General features: G+C 37.8%; 1 protein-coding gene across 2 annotated transcripts in view; it reads right to left on the reverse strand.

Moving 5' to 3' along the window:
- The window catches only part of LOC149844151 (Carbohydrate-binding-like fold), an 82,591-nt gene that overhangs the window by 28,695 nt on the left and 36,455 nt on the right, over positions 1-17,441 (reverse strand). For both annotated transcript variants that reach the window (XM_090000348.1, XM_090000349.1), the window contains exons 10-21: positions 15,957-16,072; positions 15,752-15,880; positions 15,471-15,542; positions 15,238-15,333; positions 15,051-15,128; positions 5,588-5,716; positions 5,162-5,329; positions 4,536-4,742; positions 4,289-4,402; positions 3,917-4,167; positions 3,560-3,602; positions 3,215-3,463 (exon numbers count right to left, since the gene is read on the reverse strand). In XM_090000348.1, coding sequence (XP_089856474.1) covers positions 3,215-3,463; positions 3,560-3,602; positions 3,917-4,167; positions 4,289-4,402; positions 4,536-4,742; positions 5,162-5,329; positions 5,588-5,716; positions 15,051-15,128; positions 15,238-15,333; positions 15,471-15,542; positions 15,752-15,880; positions 15,957-16,072 — 1,652 coding nt within the window. The remainder of the gene's footprint in view (positions 1-3,214; positions 3,464-3,559; positions 3,603-3,916; positions 4,168-4,288; positions 4,403-4,535; positions 4,743-5,161; positions 5,330-5,587; positions 5,717-15,050; positions 15,129-15,237; positions 15,334-15,470; positions 15,543-15,751; positions 15,881-15,956; positions 16,073-17,441) is intronic.

Below are 17,441 nucleotides of genomic sequence, written 5' to 3' on the forward strand. Positions count from 1 at the left end.
CTCGCATATTGTAATTTTTCTTTCTTTTTTCTTTTTTTCTTTTTTTCTTTTTTTCTTTTTTTCTTTTCCTCTTTTTTTCCTTTTTCTTTTTTCTTTTCTTATTCTTTTTCTTTTTCCACCTTGGAAAGGCCCCCCTAGGAGGATGTTGGAAGGGCTCCAACGTCCCTCTAAGAGCCCTTCCAAGGCCTCCTCTTTTGTGTATAAATAAAGGGGTTTTCCTCATTGTAAAGCATGCTTCTTTGAAGCCTTCTTGAGTGGAATATATATTTTTCCTCTTCTTTTGGGTGTTTTGCCACTTTTGTGGTTTTGTTGTTCTCTTGCCCATTAGTGGCTATTTGTGTATGTGTGTGCTCTCTTGTTTGCTCTTGGAGACTTCACTCCTCTTATTTGACACTTCATTACAGAACATACATGAACCACTATAGTTAGGAAATGAAACTTATGTTTTGTAAGAAAACTAAAATACATGTACACATAAGTAATCTTAGTGTCCAACTGAGTTAAAAATATTGCGGCACCCAAAAAGGGGTAACTTATTAAGTTAGTCATTGTTGGGAAATCTTGCCTAATGGGCAATATGGGTTGGGTACCTGATGCAGGTACTTGGGTTGGGTACCTGGTGAGGAACTTAAATTTAAATCTTTGTTGGCCTAACTGGTTTAAACGCATTGGGGCTTGTGTGCTTGACGGTTTAAAGGTACCGGAGCACTCTAAGTGGGTCTGCACAATCAAATAGAAAAAAAATAGATTGTATACCTTTGTAAGTTAAGAAAGGTTGGGGGTCTACTACTACGGTAGTAGAAAATTAATTATGGGGAAATACTCCGGTAAGTTGGGAAAATAAATAAATAAATAAAATAACTCACTCAGTTTTTTGCTTTACCTTGGAGAGGGTAGGTGGTACACAACTTCGAGGATAAGTGTTTCTTGCTTCAAGCGGCAATGGCTCGTTGGTCCCCCATTCTCGGAGTTAGGACACCCGAACTACCAATGTGTCCTAGGTGGTAGCTCCACATTCTTCTGCAGAAGTTAGGAATGCATCATGTTTGTTTGGGCCTTTGAGAGGTTCTCTCGGTTACTTGACCGCTCCCTTAAGATTACAGTTTCAGTTAGAACGTTCGGGTTAATAAAACACCAATGCAAAATAAACCCTCGAATGTTCTCTTATGTTACGGTTGCCTTGGCACGCGTGTACCTGCAGGATAAATAAATAAAAACATTAAATCAGAACATCTTAGGTATCTCTTTTGAGTATAGGTATCTCTTTTGAGTAGGGAGTGACAGATTTACAATTTCACACATAAATAGTTACTTTTGGCATGCGGTTATTTAAATTAGCATGAAATAAATTATGTATATCTGTGAGTTTGATTTGAGTCTGCTATTGATCACACATGCTAGTTAGATTCTTAGAATTTGTGGTTGTAGTGATTTAGTTCATGTTATTTACTTTCTCCTTCAATACTCAATATCATGTTATCGCACACATTACATAATTGTCACATGATATACCTGCGAAATCACAGTATTTTCTTACTTAGACTGATTCTAGTCTAATTCCAATTATCTTACAAATTTTCAGGTGAAGAGTAGAGTATTATGAGCGACTTAAGGATGGGGTGTCAATCGAGATGCTTGATTTATTGTGTTCTCGGGTCGTCGAACAATAAATTTTAATTATTGTTATTCGTGATATTCAAGACTCTGACTTCATAATTAATTGAAATAAATGAATGTTATTGCTTTGATTACTCCTGTAATGTGCCTGGTTGCTTAACCCAACGAAGTATTTTGTTTTCGCTGTTATAAAAAAAAAATCTTTAAAATTTTGGGTTAGATTTCGGGACGTTACACTATTGGCAATCACCATAGCAAAGGATTGAAACTTCTAAGCAAGCATTGTTCTTTGCTCTCATCAATGTTTAAAAAGAGAGAAATCCAAAAAGCCTTAGGGGCAACCACTTAAAGACCAAACAAAGGTGGCCATTTCCTAAGTCAAGCCAATGATTTTTATGAAATGATCTCACTGGAAAAGGCTTACTCCAGAGAATTTATATATCTTCCCTATATAGGTATGGCCAGTGTTATCAAAAACGCACCTTGAGGCACAAAAGGCGCGCCTCGCCTTGAGGAGCGGCCATCTGTGCCTCAAGACGCAAGCCTCAGGCGTGAGGCAAAAAAAAAATTGTTTTTTGTACAACAAGATTTCTAAGGCATAATCAACAAGATTTTTGCAGGTTAATCTCATATATTTTCCAGTTATTTCAGTTATGTAATCAGTTTCTTAGTATATTTTAACTTTTGTTGGTTAATCTCATATATTTTCCAGTTATGAATCAGTTTTTTAGTTGCTTTTATATGTTAATCTTATATTTTTTAGAATAATCTCATATATTTTAACTTTTGTAGGTTAATCTAGTATATTTTCCAGTTATTTCAGTTATGTAATCAGTTTCTTAGTATATTTTAGCTTTTGTTCGTTAATCTCATATATTTTCCAGTTACGTAATCAGTTTTTAGTTACTTTTATATGTTAATCTCATATTTTTTAGTACTTATTTGAGATTTTCTATTTCTTATTGGTTGTTATTTTATCAATAAAGCATTTCTTTATTTATTTGTATTTTTAGATATTTTTTTATAATTTTTTTAAAGTTTTCAAAAAAAAATTGAGGCTTACGCTTTACGCCTCGCCTCGGTTTTTGGCGGAGCACCTTGCTACGCCTCAACGCTTTTCACAACACTGGGTATGGCACTCTATTGAAAAATCAAAGTAAAGGTTGTCCAAGTTGCAATGCATTATTAGTGAGTGGAACGTGGTAATCCACAAATAATTACCTTAACGATCAGCAAAACACACAAACCTTTGTCCTGAAAATGTTGTATCAAGAGAACTGGAGTTCAAGATTCTTAGGACATTACGCTGCAACACTCTCCTACCAGACGTGATAATCAACTCTTATAATACCAATGATCATCCGTGTCGCAACTATTCTGTTTGAATGTGATAGATTGTTAGGAGAAAGTTAAACAATCCTACCAGGGACTCTTCCCCAGCTTAGTGTGGCAAATGCTAGGGTTGACAATTCCTTATGCTGCAGAAGCTATTCACTGCCTCAGAAGACTATCTACGAATAGTTTTTCTAAGCAATAGGAATCACAAGTAATTAGTAGAGGAACAATCATATACAATAAAAAACATATAAACACAAACCTTTGATGCCTCAACTGTGTAAGAAGTATCATCGTACAAGGGGCCCCCAGAGAAAGACCCACCTTCTCCTGTCTTTGTTTCAAGAACTAACTCACCTTTTTTCAGCTGAGCATTGTGGCTTTCACCAAGTGAGATTATTTTTATGTCAATGCCAGGAATAGCCGGGGACACAGATCCTTCAATATACAGCCCCAACCGGCCATCAAATGGTGGAACAGGAGCTTGACAACCATCAGTGACAACAGAAACCTGACCAAGTTACAGTTGGAAAAGTTAGTGATAAGATTTAGGGCAACTACACACTAAAAGACCGTAAGACTTCACATTGTTTTACAATGCATATACCTGTTGTGTTCTTGGATAAAAAAGAAACTTCTTTTCCTTGTTCCTACAGTGAGTAAGAGCAATCATCAGAACAAGAATTTGAACAGTAAAATGAGACGTTGAAATGCAGGGAAGGTAACAAGCAAGAATAGAAGTCTTTTCACTTTTCCCAATGAATTCTCAATAGATTGCATGTATCACACCCACTATCAGAGTATATCCATGCTTGTTCATAAGATCATGAATTCTAATGTATCTTGATTTTATCCTAGTTTTCCAATCATCATAACATGCCTGGATCACATTTTTTAAGTACCAGTAGTATTTGTCGCACAACAGAAACTTAAAAAACAAAAAATAACAGGAAACTCGAATTACCTCAAGTCATGGGGGGCAAAGATGAGCTCATCACCAAGGTTTGCCCATACAGAGTATTTGTATAGGAGAGAGTTTGCTGAACCATTCTCATCAGATATAAGATTAACATGAATGACATCCAAAACTTGATCATTCCTATCGTATACATCCACAACGATGCTTTCAGCTAACTCTTTCGAATCACAAACTGAGTCGGCATTAATAAGAATAACTCCCTTGATAAGATATTTCTGTCCTGTAAGAACAATTGGCTGCCAAGAACATAATTTACAACTTGTCTCAGCTGAAAAGAAATGAGAGAAGCAAATTGCAAACAAACTGCTAGATATAACCCATCAGAATAAATAAAAGAGGGGAAGATAGAAAACGCACAGTTGGATGCGATGTATCAAACTTCAATGTTGAGTTTCCAAAGAAAATGCATGAGTCACTGAGATGCAGCTTATGCAACCCATGAGACTCTATACAGATCCGCTGTGAGCCTTTCTGTAGTTCCAGAAAAATGTGCAAACACACACACACAGACAAAAGAAAAAAGATTCAGCTTGCAAATCCTTCCAGAAAGTCTACTCTGCCAAAATGAATTTGAAGATATATAGGCCTTCTCACGAACAAGTACCTTGATTGACAAACTTATTGGTGGCTGTTCAGGAGGAAGGATGTGTGAATCAACATCATGAGTGGATATTATACTGCTCCAGTAACCCTTCTGGATAAAGATCACTCCCTTCTTATCTTCAGTGCCCAGATCTATGTCAACTGTGCTGTGTTCCCAACACCAATTGTCCTCCCCACTCAACATTGGAGAAGAGGATTCATGTTTTACCTAGTAAATGCATACAAACTACAAACGTTACAAAAGATGATGGTGAACAATAACTTGAAAAAAGAAAGCTGAGAATCATTATCAGGTTGCCACAAAATATAACAAAAATATCATTGTGTATTATGCTCCATAACAGGTCAAATACCACTGAAACTAGGCCGTTAGTTATAGACTAAATGAATGAAGACTAGTTTCTTCCTGAGTATGCACCTTTGGAAAGTAAACTCATCAAACATTCCCAACTGGTTAACAAAACAAGTCCATAATCTGTGTGACGACAGAAGGAAGTTTACATGCACAAGCTTTTTTTACATTAAGTTCATCATTTGCATTTCAAAGAGATACCTTATCAGCACATAGAGTTGAGGAGTGTGTTTGTACTTAAATGAAAACAGCAATATAAAGAAAAAAAGATATACCTGAAGACGATATTTTCCAGGTAAAACATTTGGAAATACAAATTCACCACTCTCATCACTCAAACTTGTGGTCCTCGTTTCTTCTAAAAGCAAGCCAGTCAGAGAAATGGAAACTGATTTGCTGCATTTCTCTTTACATATAACAGTTCCAAAAATGTTGACCTGTGCCTACATTGTCGAATAAAAGATATTAGAAAAAGGTCAATGTCACGCACCAATCAAATTAAACAGCAGATGGGCTAAAATACAATAAAATCTACAAAATCCTGACATAATAACAAGTTCTAAAGTTATGATCAGCATGAAGAGCATGCTTGGGGGGCTTAAAAGTGCATGAAAAGATCAAATAGTTAAAATAATAAAACAAATGCACACCAGCAGAAAAAAAATCCAGAGGCCTTATAACCCAAAAATCATGGCACTTACCTGAGAAAATTCTATATTAAGCACAGGACTTGTAACTATGACATCAACATAAGATGGCAGGAATTGAAGGCTAGAAGCATTTTCCAATGTGGCAGCAATAGCAGACAAGCGATATTCACCAGGTGGAACCTATTCATAAGCAGTTTAAGTCAAATAGCAAGTCATGAAAGATGATGGTGTCACAGAGAGAGAAATCAAAACAAAATTCAGATTACAATATTGGCATTTGCAACAAAAGCATGTGCTGCAGGGGATAATGAGATATATGTTAAGAAATAGATTCACAAAAACTTTCAAGGAAATATGTCAAGGAATGCATGGAAGATGTTAAAGTTTGATCCTATAGATATATTACATATCCAGGTATGTCATTTAGGATGTATCAATCGTACACTTGAAAGAAACAAATTCAGAAGGCTTCATCAGATTGATCACATCATTCTCCCTCATTTTTTAATCGTAAGGATATTACACACAGGAGAATTTCCTTCCAGATTTAGCAAATACATAAGGGTAAGTGAGTTGCCTTTTGGACGGACAAAATCAGACAGGTATTTTTCTAGGTTAAAAGCATGTTACAATCTGCTGTAATTGAAAAGACGTAGCCATTCACATCTGGGTCTGGACCTGAGATCCAGACCCAATTCGTTTTATCTGTTTTAACACATGCTCATTAATGGCATGTTGTAATTTTAGTATTGTCTGTAATGGGTATTTTTGTACCCTAATTTCTGTACATGAGATTACTTAATGAAAAGCAAGCATAGCCGGCCCTATTTTGGGGTTTCTCATGCAGCCTTCAGAGCTTCTCTCTCCTCTCGTTCTTTTCTGATATGGTATCAGAGCGGTGATCCTCTCCAAGGTCTCAGTCCAAGGTATTTCTTCTTCTCTTACTCCTCCTTTTCCAGCCAACGTATTCATTTCTTTTCTGCATATTCCTATTCTCTTTCTTTCTGCCTATTTTCTTTTCCTATTTATAAAATCTGAATCTGCATATTCCAGCGAACGTATTCTTCTAAAATCGAACGGCTATTGTCTAAATCCTATCCTTTCCTATTCTCCTTCTCTGTGCCAGTTTCTGCATATTTTTCTATTTCCTATTTCTTACTCGTTATTCTCTTTGACGTGTTTCCATTTTCTTTTCATATCACGTCTATATTGTTTCTTATTTTTTTCAGAAAGACAAGGTCAGATTTAGAGATTTCGATCTGAGTAAAACATCAGATCTCTTTTCCTTTCGGGTTTCCTTTCTTTTATTCCTATTTGTTTTTCTTTTTGAAAAGAAAAGCACGTTATATTCAAATAACGTGTTTTTGTTTTGCACTTCATTGGCTGACTTTTATTCAGATCGTCTTGCTGCATAACCTCGGTTTCTGCCTCGCGAAAAAAAAAGGCAGCCGAGTTCTCTAAAACTTGTTCTTAGTTTTGATTCAAAGTCTTGCTTTCTCCTTCAATCACCTATGGATTCTTTTTTTGCTTCTCAATCTGGCCTCTCTTCCAACTTTCTTAGTCAACTTGTATCTGAGAAACTGAACAACTCCAATTTTCTCACCTGGAAAAGACAAATCATCCCATTCATAAGAAGTCAAGACCTTTCTGGACACCTAGATGGCTCTGTTTCTCTTCCTCCAGAGTTCATATCACAAGATGGCAAGACTGGGGAGGGTGAAACTTTCATTACTTTTGTCAGAAATCCAGAATATATATCCTGGATGAAGTGAGACCAAGCTTTGGTTGCCTACATCACTTCCACGCTGTCACAGAAGGTGCATGTGGCAATCCCAGATGATTGCACTGTTATGCAACTATGGCATCGTCTTGTTCAGACGTATTCTCAAGTTTCTCAGTCTAGAGTTTTATTTTTAAAGAAAGAGTTTCAAATGCTGAGAAAGGACTCCATGACTGTCATAGAGTATTTAAAAAAAATGAAAACTATCACAGATCAATTGGCTATTGTGGGTTGCGCGATCAGTGACAAAGATATGGTGCAACAAACCTTGAGTGGGCTGGGACCCGATTATCATATGATGGTTACTTCCTTGTTGTGTTTGCCAGACTTACCTACATTTGAAGATATCCGCACTAAGCTCTTACAGTATGAAATGACTTTGAAAGGATTCGTTGAAGGTAATCACAACCCCATTGGAGCACGCGATGTTCTTGCCACCGGAGTTAACTATGGTTGAGGACGTGGCAAGTATGAATCTCAAGAAAAGGGAGGTCAAGAGAGGAATAGACAAGGAGCTCGTGGAATATTACCTACTCCCAGTATGCCTCCTAATCTGCAAAGGCAAAGAACAATACCTACTTGCTTTCTCTGTAACAAAAGAGGGCACATAAAGGCAAATTGCTGGTTTAACCCGCAAAATAGAGGAAAGCAATTAGAGACAAGAAAGGGAACAGATACATTGAAGAATAGTGGAGAAGTCAAAGAACTCTTGTTATCTGCCTTGGCTGAATTGAACATCAAACAGAATGATCAAGGCACTTTGTATGTTGATTCTGGTGCAGCCACCCATGTCACTGGTGATGTTGGTAAGCTCCTAAATCTTGTTCCTTATGTTGGTAGAAATAGTATAGTCACTGGAGATGAGTCTCACCACCATATTTCGCACATTGGAAATTTTGTAATTCCTATGTCCAACTCTTCTCTTGCTCTTTCAAATGTCATTCATTCTCCTAATATCAAGAAAAATATTGTTTTGTATCTAAGCTTGTTGATGACATTAATGTTTCAGTTGAGTTTACTCTTTTTTTCGTTTGTGTTAAGGACCTTCACACGAGAGAAACGTTCGCTTAAGGAAAACGCCAAGGGAATATGTATGTGTTCCAAGAGAATCCTTCTTCTTGTGGTCAGCATGTTGACTCCACCTTGAAGCTCACATCATCATCTTCAGTTCCTTCTGATAGTGTTTTTAATCTTTCTGAATGTATTGAGCCAAATCTTTGGCATGGTCGTATGGGTCATTGTATTAGTCGCTTTATTGATAAGCTTGTTTTAAGTAGTTTTATTCTCAAGTCAAGTCTGAATTTAAGTGTTGATAATAAAAAATGTTCTAGTTGTCTTCAGTGTAAGAGGCATGTTCTTCCATTTCATTGCATTAATAAAAGAGCTTCAAGACCATTTGAAATCATATGTTCTGATGTTTGGGGTCCGACTCTGGTTTCTTCAATGTCTGGCACTAGATATTATCTCATTTTTGTTGACAGCTATTCTCGATATACATGGATCTTCTTTATGAAAAGTAAATCTGAAACCTTCAAGTTATTTCAGAATTTTCATTCTTTTGTTCAAAATCAATTCTCTAAGAATATCATTTGTTTTCAATGTGATAGAGGAGGTGAATTCTCTTCAAATGACTTTATTAGTTTCCTCTAATCAAATGGGATAATGAGGCAGGTTTCTTGCCCTCATACACCTCAACAGAATGAGATTGCTGAACGAAAGCATCGCCATATTGTCGAAAGTGCAATGAGCATGATGCACGACAGTAATCTTCCAGTTTCCTTCTGGAAGGAGGTTTTTCATACAGCAGTTTATGTCATAAATCGATTGCCCATGAACATCCTGGAAAACAAATCACCCTATTTCTCTTTGCATAGTGTGCATCCAAATTATCATGATTTGCGTGTATTCGGGTGTGTATGTTATGTTCATGTTGACAGTTCAATGTTGCACAAGTTTCAGGATAAGGCCTTAAAGTGCAGATTTGTTAGGTACGCTGATAATTACAAAGGGTACAAATGCTATGATCTTGTGAGCAAGCGCATCAAAATATCCAGAAATGTTGTGTTTGACGAATCAAATTTTGGTCATAGTGTTGACACTCCTCCAGACATTGAAGTTTATCATCCTTGGTTGAACTCAGATCTCTTTTCTAGTATTGATGATATTTGTTCTTCTGAATGTAATAAAAAAGGTGAGGAAAATGTATCCACTGCTACGCAAAGAACTCAGGAAAGTGTGATTTCTGAACCATCGTCGACTCCCGAAAGGTATAAAGGCATTGTTTACTCTAGACATGAGAAGGAGATACCTCTCAATTGTAATCAGGAGCAGAATTCTCCTTCTGCTTCCATTCAATCACTTGTTCACAGAAGATCTACCCGATCTCGACATCCAATTGATAGGTGGGTTAGTTATGAGAACTTCACAATGGATTTTCAACTCTTCTTAGCCTCTCTCGGCAAGGAAGATCAACCCACAACATTTTATCAAGCAATAAATTCTAAGAGATGGATTGAAGCCATGAACGAAGAAATGGAGGCTCTTCATGAATGTGGCACTTGGGATATTGTTCCCAGACCACACAATCGAAATGTGGTTGAGTCAAAGTGAGTGTATAAGATAAAATATAAGCCATATGGCACTATCGAGCGGTACAAAGCTAGACTGGTTGTCAAAGGCTACACACAGGAGCAAGGACAAGACTATGATGAGACCTTCAGTCCAGTCATGAAAATGGGCACTATCCGCATCATACTGACATTGGTTGTTGAACATCAGTGGACTCTCAGCCAACTGGACGTGAAAATTGTGTTTCTACATGGAACTCCGAAGGAGGAAATGTACATGGAGCAGCCCACTGGGTATACAGAAGGAAACTCTAAAGAATACGTGTGCAGGTTAAAGAGAGCTGTATATGGTCTGAAGCAGGCGTCTCGATCTTGGTTTGACAGTTTTTCGATTGAAGTTGAAAAATATGGTTTTAATTAATCTCTTCTTGACCATTCTCTTTTCATATTCAAATGCAAAGATATAGTTACCCTGTTATTGATATATGTTGACGACATTATCATTACAGGTAACTCTAATGAACATATTGAACAAGTTAAAGAACTTCTGAACCATAGATTCAAGATGAAGGATCTTGGTAAGCTGCGATACTTTCTTGGAGTAGAAGTTGACAGGACTCCTGAATGCATGACACTTACTCAACATAAGTATACCGTTGATGTTCTTAACAAGGCAGGTATGACAGATTGCAAGCCTCTGAGCAAACCCAGTGTACTTCATCAGAAACTCAGTTCCCAAGAAGGAGATTTGTATGAGGATCCTACAGGATATTGCAAGATAGTAGGAATGCTTCAGTATCTTACCTTTACTCAGCCCGACATTGTCTATTTTGTCAATCAGATATCTCAGCTCATGCATGAACCGCATATTGGACATATGAAAGTTGTTAAACGCATTCTTCGATATTTGAAAGGAACTATTGGAGATGGTCTTCTATACAGAAAAAGTATGCATGATCATCACATGCATGAACTTCTTACTTACACAGATGCAGATTGGGCAGAAGACCCAGATGAGCGTAGGTCAGTCTCAAGATACTGTGTTTTCATTGGCTTAAATCTTGTCTCTTGGAGCAGTAAGAAACAAAAGGCCATAGCCAGGTCGAGCACAGAAGCTGAATATAGATCAATGACAGCTGCTACAGTTGAAGTAACATGGATCAGACACCTGTTGACAAAAATAGGAGAATCAATTTCTAAAAGCATTCTCATGTGTGATAATCAAAGCGCTATCAACATGTCATTCAATCCCATCTACCACAGTCGTGCTAAGCATATTGAAATTGATTAACATTTTGTAAGACAGAAGGTCGAATAAAAAAAAATTGAACCAGAATACGTTCGGACTGCTGATCAAGTTGTTGACTTGGTTACAAAAGGACTTATCAAAGACAGATTCTGGATGTTGAAAGACAAGTTGTTCATGGTTCAAAACCATATACAACTTGAGGGAGGATGAAAAGACGTAGCCATTCACATCTGGGTCTGGACCCTGAGATCCAGACCCAATCCGTTTTATCTATTTTAACACATGCTCATTAATGGCATGTTGTAATTTTAGTATTGTCTTTAATGGGTATTTTTGTACCCTAATTTATGTACATGAGTTTACTTAATGAAAAGCAAGCATATCCGACCCTATTTTGGGGTTTCTCCTACAGCCTTCAGAGCTTCTCTCCTCTCGTTCTTTTCTGATAGTAATAAGTTCCTAAAAATTGTCACCATGTTCCACCAGTTTAGTAGTTAATACTTGGAAATCTAAAAGATGATCAGTGATGTGATCACTCAACTACTTTAGTTTCTAACACCTTCCAATCTAGGACTATGTTACAGCTATGAATAAAATAACTTCAGTTAGATAACCAGCTGTTGAATAGCTTAAAGAATATTAACATTGGGATCAATAATTAAGTGAAGCCAATTTTCAACTCTTTTTCTTGGCTGCAGAGGCTATTCACAGCCAGGGTTTCCTTGAACAGATTTGAGCCCTCATTTTTTGACCAATTGATCATGCATAGCCTTAACTTTTAAATTTTTTGGGCTTTGGCCCAAGTCCCTTCCACCAGTTTTAGCCACCATTCTTCCACCTTCTCACAGAAACCCAGCAGACACATCCACCAAAAATTGAAGCCCCTTTTCTTCTCCTGAGGCCTACTCAGTCCATGACAATTGCTGCATGATCTGATATCATCAGGCATATCCAGCTCAAGAGATCATGAAAAACCACAAGTCCTGATAAACGAGGAAGCTTCCATGCTTCCATAGGCACAGTTTGATTTATTGCTGACACATTAAAATCAGTGTAAATTCTCTTTAACATCCCTGCACCACATTCCATCCACATTCTCACCACTATTGTAAAAGCCATCACCTCGATTATTGACGGACCCAGCTTATATATCATGATTTAAAGATGATCAATCCACCATAGGCCTCTCTATTTTATCCAAAGAAATCCTAGCATAAATAACTGGTAGACAACCACTTTTGAGATATGGAGTGTTTATATAGTAAATATACCTAATAAGGAGTAAAACTTAGCCAACTTCAGGGAAACTACACCAGATGGATCATATCCTCAATGACCTCATCAAGCAAATAATGGAAAAGCATACAACTCAAGAATACATCAGCAAAATTTATCGGCTCCTCTAGACACTCAGATGACATGTTAAGAGCCTTCATTTAGATGTCGCCAACATCTCCCTTCAATAAACTCTGCCCTTTTATATAGCAGGATGAAGCAACTTTTATGTTATCATCCTTATGCACAAAACGTATTCTTGACAAACATGGAGTAGTCTAAAGCAACAAGTCTAATCAAGAACAGTTCCCTAGACCAAACCTCTGCATAAGCAGGCAGTGATGAATCAACTGATCATGGTTTGGCAATGTGTGAGCTTGAACCACTAGATGGTGAATCGATCTGAATTGATTCCATTGCTGTCCAATTAAGGAGTGAAGAGATGAGGCAAAGACTACAAAAGACTCGTCACCTGGCAGGCCATAAATCACAGTTATTTCCAACTACCACTCATTTGTCTCCCCTCCTCTTCTGGTTATGTCAATATAGTCTAGAAACAAGAAGAAAATCACTAAAGCATGTTGTGTTGGAAACTCATGGCAGTACAACTCACATAACAGAAAAACTAATGGTAAGTTTCTGCTGATGAAATTTCTCCTCCAAAATACTTGGAAGTATAGCTGACAGTGTTATTAAAAGCACGCCTCAAGGCGCAAAAAGCACGCCTCGCCTCAAGGCGAGAGGCTTTTTGCCTTGAGGCACATGTGTAAAGCGCAAAACCCTTGAGGTGTGCGCCTCATAGGCCTTGAGGCGCACCACATGCTGAGGCGTACACACCTCAAAGCATTTGGTCAAATGAGGGTCAAAACCCTCATTTGACCAAAAATTAGGGCATAAACATACTGCCCCCGACCCTTTATGTGTTGATTTTAGTTTTTTCGAACCCCTCTCTTTCTGTTTTTTTCTCACAGCAATCTATCCCTCTCGGCTCTCACAGTTGCAGCATTCTCTCTGTCTCTCTCGTGGTGGAGCCAAAATAGGCACGCCTCTCTCGTGGTGGAGCCGAAACAGGTACGTCTCCCTCTAGGCTTTCAGCCGGTTCTCCTGGCAGATGATGGCGTAGCGGGCGAGCCCGTTGGCATTCTCGTGGATGGAGAGCTCAGAGGGCTCGTTGGGTCCGATCTTCAGGACAGCCCTCCACTTGGCAAAGCGAGCGTCGGAGTTGTAGTATTCTGCGCACCGCTTGCCAAGGCCATCGAGCCCCTGGGTGGTGGTCTCGCCGTTGGTGCCGGCGAGCTCGACGGTGCCCTTGTCGACCTTGATGCCCGGGAGGACTCCGCCCTCTTTAAGCACCTCGACGAAGGGCTTCCCGGAGGCGGTCTTCTGATAGAGGGTCTCCTCGAAGAAGATGACTCCGCTCAGGTACTGGAGGATGCCAGGGGTGCAGAAGAGGAGCTCGCGGAGGGCGCGGCAGTTCGACTCCACGTTCTCGACCTTGATGCTGGCGAAACGCTTCCCGATTGTGCCCGTACTCTCATCAGCCGCAAGGATACCCTTGCCTGGGGTCCCGATGTAGGTCGCGTTGGCGATGAGCTCATCTGAAGGGAAGAACAAGAGGAAGAAGAAAACCCGATGGATCAATTAAACAAGAACATCCGTGGAAGAATCAAACCGAAAAAGATATAAAACTAAGCACATCCAAATCGTCATCGAAGTGGAAATAACAACGAATGAGCACAATCGATCATTAGGATCGCTTGCGCACGATGGATCGAATCACAGTGCCAATATACTGGCTTGTAGTCCTCAGTTTGGCTATCATCTAATGGAAAAACTCAGATCTATCAGAGCAAAGAGATAATTTAATCGATTACTCGATAGATAAAAAAACAAACACAAATAACAAAAGAGAAAATCGACAAATAATAAGCAGATACTGTCATGGTTTGATGTTAGGTGTATGACATATTGTCATGGTTTGATGTTAGGTTTTATATGTTAATCTCATATTTTTTAGAATAATCTCATATATTTTAATTTTTGTTAGTTAATCTCATATATTTTCCAGTTATGTAATCATTTTTTTAGTTACTTTTATAAGTTAATCTCATATATTTTAAGTTTTATAGGTTAATCTCATATATTTTAACTTTTGTAGGATAATCTCATATATTTTTTAGTTATGTAATCAGTTTTTAGTTACTTTTATATGTTAAACTTATATTTTTTAGTACTTATTTGAGATTTTCTATTTCTTATTGGTTGTTAATTCATCAATAAAGCATTTCTTTATTTATTTGTATTTTTAGATATTTTTTTATAATTTTTTCAAAGTTTTCAAAAAACAATTGAGGCTTACGTTTTACGCCTCACCTCGGTTTTTGGTGGAGCGCCTCGCTACGCCTCAACGTTTTTCACAACACTGATAGCTGCTGATGGATCAGTTGAAATTAAGAAACAAAATGCTTTGTCTTAACTCTTACCATCAAGTGTTTACAATTTGACAAAAACACATTTAAAGTTTTAATACATCTAAAAGATAAAGCACAGACTTTTCTGAAGAACGGGCTCCAAGAGGAGCCGACAAAGAAAGACAAAAATAGAAAAAATCTGTGTTCTCCAATGACATGCAATCAAATATACCATGAAACAGAAGCTTCCGTTCTCATCTACATGTTTCACTTGAGGCTTAGCATTCTCTGGTCCATGCGTCAAAGCCACCTGGCACTCAATTAGAAAGCTCACACAGTATTAGAAATTGGTATATTTAAAATGGAGATGCAAAATGTTTTATATTAAGCAATAGCATCAAACTAAAGACCATAATCACCTTTGCCTTGTAATTAGTATTAATCAAACGAACAGTGCCACAAACATCAAAGTATGTAGCTTCAATATCAGGAACCGATGCCATGTTTGGAAGCACCTACAAAACAGTAACAACAAGTTTCTTCAATAAACAGGAACTCAGTCACAAATACAGCAATCAACAGCAAGCAAGTCTACAGCACCATTTGATCTATTTGTTTTCCATGTATACATGTGCAGAAGTACATATATTACCAGGAAATTTTCTAAACTTTTGAATTTGTAATGTTTTTTCTCTGCACTGATTGTGTAATGCCTAGATGTTACCTGAAAGAAAAGCCAAACCATTTTGACTAAGCATAACTTTTCAAACTGTGAACTGAACCAAATACAGATGACATCTCAATCGCCAATTAATTGAGCAAAATAAGTGCCCCTGAACCTCAACACCGACAACACCATGTGAGAAAAATTAGTGAGTAGTGACATTAGTATGAAAGCAAAAGATAACTAAACAATTATGCTGTAAACTCCACCTGATCCAACTTGTAACGTCCCAGATTGTCAGTCAAAGACCTCTCATGACCATCTAAAATGACTTTGGCATTTTCAACTCCAATGCCATTACCATCCACAACACGGCCACCAACAGAAAATCCAGTAACCTAATGGAAAAATGAAATCATTAGAAGAGCAAATGACTATAATGCATAATTGTATTCTCACATACACAAACTCTACCTGGAACTTCTGCAAAATTGTAAGGTGACCGTGATCAACAGAAACAGTCATAGATGGAGGTGACACATCAAAAACCGTATTCTCACCCTTGTAGAAGGGCAAAAGTTCATAGGTTCCTGAAACCAAATAACAGCAGTCAACCAATTATTTGACACAGAATACCAAATGAATCAGTCACTGAGACATTGACATTTAAAGAATTGGCAGACCCAGAAATCATATCAAAAGAAAATCCTCACTGAATTTTGTCAAGACTAAAATATTTAAAATCTGAGACCTGTCAATGAGCCATGCTATAACAGGAAAATTAAAGACACTCCCATATGTATCCAAAATAGAATGAAATGATATGAAAGGATTTGATTTCATGTGTGTTCGGATACTGAGGTTCCCAGAATCTTTTGTTCAGGGTTCATTCCGCAAGGATACCACTTCCACCACTTCTCTTGAGTTCCTAAAATTGATGACAACAATAGGCCTCCACCGTTGTAATACAAGTACCATATATAGAGGTATTAATTATAATTTCTGAACTCTGGAGCCTATTATTTTTTACTTTTCCAATGCAGCCACATGTATTAACATTTGAGAAATAACTTCTACTTAGCACTAAATCCAAACACACCCTTTATTTCATAATGAAGAATGACTCGACACTCTTGCTCAAGAAGAGCTCCCCCAAAACAACTCAGCTTGCATCTGTTAAACATATAGCTAGTGTTCTGCGATTTATTGACCATTTTTTCACTCTTCTAAAGTGGTATCGGGCATACGAGAACAGAGGAGCTCAGGCCCAGACCCAGCCAGGAGACTCAAACACATATCTGAATCAACTACACCCAACAGTTTTCAAACTTTCAGTGCTCTTGTTAAGGACCACCGATTACCACGCCTATGTTCAGACTGGTGTCAACTATCATCAACTGCCATGTTAGTATATGATACACGTGCTCCCGGCAAATCTACTGGGAGAAGAAGCGCTATTGAATTAACACCAGGGATACACAGAACCATTGTTGGACCTCTAATTTGTAGGCAATGGTCCCTACCGGTTCCTCATTTTCATGCAATGGGGAGAGACAAAACAATTTTGATACATTCCATGCTGTGAGGACTTCTTCTCATAAAGGTGGAGGGTTTCGAGAAATCTACTCAACAGCATGTATCACATTATCAGTCTAAAACTCTAAATCAAATTAACTCATTCATCAATTGTGTAGAACTGGCACACCTTAATAAATCCTCGTTTTACCATTAAGGCCCTTGATTATTTGCATATTTGAAGGCCATTATCAAGAAACAGATGAACAAATGTTTTATAGCACATTGATGGTACATTTGATGCCAAGGTTTCCTATCTATAAAGGTTGTGCACCACTGTTTCCCAACAGAAATTTTTTCTTGTCGCTATGGCAATATTTCCTTCAGAGCCAGCCAGATCAGCTAAAAATCATAACCATAGTCACCAATATCACCGATGTTTTG

Source organism: Nuphar pumila, chromosome 3, assembly GCF_984573655.1.
Source record: "Nuphar pumila chromosome 3, dmNupPumi1.hap1.1, whole genome shotgun sequence".
Lineage (NCBI taxonomy): Eukaryota > Viridiplantae > Streptophyta > Magnoliopsida > Nymphaeales > Nymphaeaceae > Nuphar > Nuphar pumila.